The 6,323-nt window shown below is 49.2% G+C and overlaps 1 protein-coding gene across 4 annotated transcripts in view; it reads right to left on the bottom strand.

Moving 5' to 3' along the window:
- MAX (MYC associated factor X) overlaps window positions 1–6,104 on the bottom strand; it is a 54,895-nt gene extending 48,791 nt beyond the window's left edge. For all 4 annotated transcript variants that reach the window (XM_082275918.1, XM_082275916.1, XM_082275917.1 and 1 more), the window contains exon 1: window positions 6,024–6,104. In XM_082275918.1, coding sequence (XP_082132044.1) covers window positions 6,024–6,059 — 36 coding nt within the window. In that variant the 5' untranslated portion in view covers window positions 6,060–6,104. The remainder of the gene's footprint in view (window positions 1–6,023) is intronic.
- Between the last annotated feature and the right edge of the window lie 219 nt (window positions 6,105–6,323).

The following is a 6,323-nucleotide window of genomic DNA, read 5'->3' on the forward strand; positions in this document are numbered from 1 at the left end:
AATGTATAGGTCTGTGTGCATGGAGCCTTAACCACTTGAAAACCAAGCCTTTTCTGGCACTTTTTGTTTACAAATTTAAATTGCTTTTATTACTAAGGCCCTGTTCACACCCGAGCATTTTTCAGCTCAAAAAACACTCATCTGTGAAAATCCAAAACGCCCAACCATCAAAATCCCATTAATTTCAATGGCCCCTGTTCACATCTGAGCGTTTTGTCCCCTGAAGCAAAACGCCTGTAGCTGAAAAAAGTACAGGAGCTTCTTTTTGGGCTGATTACCAGCGTTTTTGTTAGATGTCAATGCCTGCCTCCAAAAACACCTGAAAAATGCGGGAAAATGCTACACTCAAGTGTGAATGCAGCCTGACACAAAGGATTGTAAACATCCATTGTAATAGAAATTATGACAGGTCCGCTTTATGAAGAGATCTGGGGGTCAAAAAGACCCCAAATCTCCCATTTACCTTTAAAAGCAAAAGATCAAAAAAAAAAACATTTTTGATCTTTTGCTTTTGAAAAAAAATGTGTTTACTTCCACCCTAGACCGGAAGCGACTTCATGACATCGCTCTGGTCCTCCAAGGCCATAGACGCAATCGGAGTCAATATGGTGTCTTTTTGCCTCTGTGACCAGCCCTCCGCACTGACAGATAGCTTCTCGGGCGAGCCGGTAAAATCAGTAGGCCCCAGAAACACCGGCATGCAGCCAGAGGGGCATCCCCCCACCCAACCGGCATGCAGCCAGAGGGGCATCCCCCCCCACCACTTCTAAAAGTGATCTAATGGCTAATGAGCAGCTCAGACCCCTTTCATGGGAAAGCTAGCCGCTAGCTGAAAAAAAAAAAAAAATACCAGGGTTATGGCTCACTGTTGTGGGTCTGAAAATGCGTATAAAACTGTATGATGAGCGAGAGTGCTGTTAAAGCGGAGTTCCACCCGAAATTTATACTTACCTCCATCTTCTCGCTCCCGGTCACCTGAAAAACAAATGGATAATCGCAATTTTTTTTTTTTTTTCACTTACCTTTTAGAGAAAATATACTCACCTTACTTCCTTCTTCCTCCCCTCGGCGGCCACGGCGATTCGTCACTTCCTGGCTTTTGCAATGATTCCTGGGAGCTGAACGTCATAGCTCCCAGGAATCATTGCGCCTGCACCGGCCCCGACGTCAGTTCCGGGGCGCGCGCGTCATCCCCTTCTAAACAGCTTCTGGGCATGCCCAGAAGCTGTGGAGGGATGACGCGCGCGACCCGGAAGTGACGTCGGGGCCGGTGCAGTGCATCGTGGGACCGAAGAAGGAGGAAGAGGACCGAAGAGGACGCGGAAGAGGATCGTGCTGGCTTCAAGCTGCCCACACCTGAGATGGCAGCGCTGGAGAAGACAATTTCAAGGTAAGTATATCTCCTGAAAGGTAAGTGCAACCCGGGACAGATCAGAGGCTAGCCATTGTGGAATGTGCTAGCCCTGACTGTCCCGGGGGTATTTTTGTAAAGAAATGTATAACCAGGGTGGAACTCCGCTTTAATTGTTAATGGAAATAGTTTCACGCACCACATCAGAAAACTATTGAAACTTGTTTCTCTGTGTTTTATTGCAGTTATCGGTGTTTATCCAAGTGGAATCAAAAAGCAGGTAACTGCACCTTAACTTACTTGCATTTTCCACATGGAAAAACAGTTAACTGCAATGGAACACAGAGAAAACAAGTTTTTTATGTGTCATAGTCCATGTTGTGTTCTTACGCGTCGCATTGCTGTTAGATTTTATGCAATATGTTTGCATAATATCCCACCGCAACGCACAGAAACGTGTGTAAACACATAAATGCACCACAACGCACCCCCCACCCCTAACAGATAGGTCAGAGAAAAGAGGCATTTGAGGGGGGGGTGCAAAAAACTGTATGGCAATATGCACAAGCGCAATTGACTGCAGGTGCATTTTTAGGTGTGTTGCCGTGTGAATTGGCCCTTAAGTGGGGTACACACTAGTAGAAAATCTGCCGAAAATTCCCGTCCAAGGTAAAATCGTCCGATTTTCGCCTAGTGTGTACACAACTTTCAGCAGCCGATGCCGACATTTTCAAGGAAAAAAAACGTAGGGACAAACACCAAAATTTCTTTAGTCCGTCCCCAGACGATCGATTTTCGTTTAATGTGTATGCAGTACGTCCGTGAAAAATCGGATACGAAAGACCGCGAATGATCTGAAGTTGCTGACAACCCGGAAGTCTAGGAACAAATGTGCCAAAAAAATTTTGTGAACATTTATGCACTGTCAACTAAAAACGGTTATGAATGCTGAGCAGACAGAGAAAAATCGGAGGATATTTTGTCCGATTTTCGTCAAGTGTGTACGGCCCTTTAGACTAGGTTCACATCTCTGCGTTTTGTGTGGGTGCATTTGCACGGGCACAGCAACCTATTCATTTTTAATGAGCTGCTGTACCTGCAAGAAACAGAAAAAGTTCCAGACCCTTTTTCCAGAACACACCTGCAGGGCAGCACCATGCGCTTTGCCGCATTTTCCAATTGCCAACAATTCCTTATTGAAATTAGAAAATGCTTCGCGATTTCTGATGCCGGAAACCGCACGGTGCTGCCCTGCAGGTTTGTTTTGGAAAAAGGGTCAGGAACGTCACCACAGAGCCAGGACTTTTTTCTCAGAGAATAGGTGCAGGAACTTCTCCTTTCTGAGTATCCCCTTGTCCCCTACCAACCTTTGAGCATCGTTCCTTGGTTCCAACCCTCACCCACCTCCCAGTACTGCCCCTTTCAGAGAATATAGAACTAAGTAACATTTGTGGTATAAAGTAATTTGTATGGAATTTAATAACAAGAAAAGCAGTAAAATAGATCCACTGCAGCCAGGAACAATGGACCACGTGCAATAAAATATCCCCCCAGCAACAATAGACCCCCGGCAGCCAGCATCAATAGACTCTCCAGATCCCTCCCAGCAACAGCTGACCCCCAGCAAAAAAAGAGCCAGCAACAATAGATTCCCCCACAGCAACAACAGACCTCCCCCTCAGGCAAAGATAGATCCCCAGTAGATCCTGTAGCACACCCCAGCACCTGCTATTACATACATTCAGTGCTGGAGGTGCCGGAACTGCGTTCCCCCACGTTCCCGCTGAAAAAAAAAACCTGCACAGAGCAACGCGTTTTGTCTGTGGGTCAGGAACCAGTGCCCAACCTACATATGTGTGAACTTAGACTTCAGCGGATCTTCACTCCCCAACACCCCCCCCCCCCCCCACAATTTTTTTGGGGAGGTGGGCTGTGCACATTTTAGACAAACCAGAGGATCAAGGGTTGTCCCACTGAGACCTTATCTTCTGCCAATGCTCAATCCCGTGCTGCCATGTTTGTGACGTCATCAAAAGGACCACCAGCGCTGGGTTCAGTAGGCAGGCCGCTCGATGACACATGGCTAGGCCCATCCCTCCCATTTGTGCAGGTATCTCATCTTCTGCCAATGCTCGATCCTGTGCTGCCATGTTTGTGACATCATCGAGAGGACCACCAGCACTGGGTTCAGTAGGTGGGCCGCTCAATGACACATGGCTAGGCTCATCCCTCCATTTGTGCAGGTATCTCATCTTCTGCCAATGCTCGATCCCATGCGGCCATGTTGTTTGAAGTCATCTAGAGCAGTGTTCTCAACTCCGGTCCTCAGGGCCCACTAACAGGCCAGATTTTAAGTATTACCTTGGGGAGATGCAGACTAGAGTACTGCAATCACTGAGCAGCAAATGCTATCACCTGTGATGTATTTCAGTTTTCTTGAAAACCTGGCCTGTTAGTGTGCCCTGAGGACCAGAGTTGAGAAACATTGATCTAGAAGACCATCAGTGCTGGGTTCAGTGTGCGGGTCGCTCAATGACACATGGCTAGGCCCATCCCTCCCAATTGTGCAGGTATCTCATCTTCTGCCAATGCTCGATCCCCCGTGCCGCCATGTTTGTGACATCATCGAGAGGACCACCAACAACTGGGTTCAGTGGGCGGGCCGCTCAATGACACATGGCTAGGCCCATCCCTCCATTTGTGCAGGTATCTCATCTTCTGCCAATGCTTGATCCCGCGCTGTCATGTTTATGACATCATTGAGAGGACCACCAGCCCTGGGTACAGTGTGCAGGCCGCTAGATGACACATGGCTAGGCCCATCCCTCCCAATTGTGCAGGTATCTCATCTTCTGCCAATGCTTGATCCCGTACTGCCATGTTTGTGACGTCATCAAGAGGACCACCAGCGCTGGGTTCAGTGGGCGGGTCGCTCGATGACACATGGCTAGGCTGACATCATCGAGAGGACCACCAGCGCTGGGTTCAGTGGGCGGGTCGCTCGATGACACATGGCTAGGCTGACATCATCGAGAGGACCACCAACGCTGGGTTCAGTGTGCAGGCCGCTCAATGACACAAAGCTAGGCCCATCCCTCCCAATTGTGCAGGTATCTCATCTTCTACCAATGCTCGATCCCTTGCTGCCATGTTGTTTGTGACCTCATCGAGAGGACCACCAGTGCTGAGTACAGTAGGCGGGCCGTTCGATGACACATGGCTAGGCCCATCCCTCCATTTGTGCAGGTATCTCATCTTCTGCCAATGCTCGATCCCGTGCTGCCATGTTTGTGACGTCATCGAGAGGAGCACCAGCGCTGGGTTCAGAGTGTGGGCTGCTCAATGACACAAAGCTAGGCCCATCCCTCCCAATTGTGCAGGTATCTCATCTTCTGCCAATGCTCAATCTCGTGCTGCCATGTTTGTGACATCGGGAGGACCACCAGCGCTGGGTTCAGTGTGTGGGCTGCTCCATGGCTAGACCCATCCCTCCCAATTGTGCAGATATCTCATCTTCTGCCATGTTTGTGACATCATCAAGAGGACCACCAGCGCTGGGTTCAGTGGGCGGGCCGCTCAATGACACATGGCTAGGCCCATCCCTCCCAATTATGCAGGTATCTCATCTGCCAATGCTCGATCCCGTGCCGCCATGTTGTTTGAAGTCATCTAGAGCAGTGTTTCTCAATAACTGAGCAGCAAATGATATCACCTGTGATGTATTTCAGTTTTCTTGAAAACCTGGCATGTTAGTGTGCCCTGAGGACCGGAGTTGAGAAACACTGATCTAGAGGACCACCAGCGCTGGGTTCAGTGTGCGGGTCGCTCAATGACACATGGCTAGGCCCATCCCTCCCAATTGTGCAGGTATCTCATCTTCTGCCAATGCTCGATCCCGTGCCGCCATGTTTGTGACGTCATCGAGAGGAGCACCAGTGCTGGGTTCAGTAGGGCGGGCCGATAGATGACACATGGCTAGGCTCCTCCCTCCATTTGTAGAGGTAGGGAACGCTTACAATATCGTACTTATCCCCGGCCAACAGGCGAAACGCGCTGCTCTTTAGAAAACATGCAGGGCTGCAATTAATTCTTACGCTGATGTACTGGAAAATGCAGTGCGTTTTTACGCAAGCCAAATCGCATAATGCACAGCAAGTGCTACAGCGCCATTTTTATTTATTTTTTAAACCAAAAAAAAAAAAAGCAGGGCCTCATTTTCTCTGCATTTCTCTAACTATCATGCTGCTGGATTGGTGATGTGTGGGCAAACACAGCGCACATGTGTAACCCGGGCTTACTGGACAGGCCAGTGTGAACAGCCAATCACATCAATCAATCACATCAGGTTTCCATGGTGAGCCCCTGATACACTGGGATATATTTGTCTATGTGTGGGCTTACACTGGAGAGATCATTGAAACATTGATAAAATAGAATTGTATTGGCTTTGATGTGAAGTCCCTGAGGCCCCTCTACAAGCCCAGCACAGTCCTCTATGTCTATACATAGGATTCAATATAATAAAGAGGTCCTCCACCTTCCTGACTGCTGATTGGTCATTTCTGGGTCAGGCCAAGAACCCCATCCTGTGAGGTGAGGGAGCAGACAATGGAGGGCAGAGGAACCCCCCCATGTAAACACAGCACAGGCGGAGATGTCAGCAGACACTTACGTCGCTCTCCACCTCGATGTCATCGTTATCGCTCATGCTTTCATCCACTGGAGCAGACAGGGTGCCGTACGGGGAAATCAGGGTGCCGTACGGGGAAATCAGGGTGACTCGTCACTGAACAATAACCAGGAAGAATACACACAACATCCAGACCCGGGGAAGAGATCACCCCGGAGAGGCAGGAAGGAGGAGAGCCTCTCTGCGCCCAGGAAAACAGATTACCGGAAGCCACACGTGACTATTCACAACCAGAGTCTCCGCTTCCTGTTCTCGGCGCGCAGGGGCTGACGGGTAATGTAG

The sequence above is a fragment of the Pelophylax lessonae genome, assembly GCF_965119305.1.
Source record: "Pelophylax lessonae genome assembly, chromosome: 13".
In the NCBI taxonomy this organism is placed as follows: domain Eukaryota; kingdom Metazoa; phylum Chordata; class Amphibia; order Anura; family Ranidae; genus Pelophylax; species Pelophylax lessonae.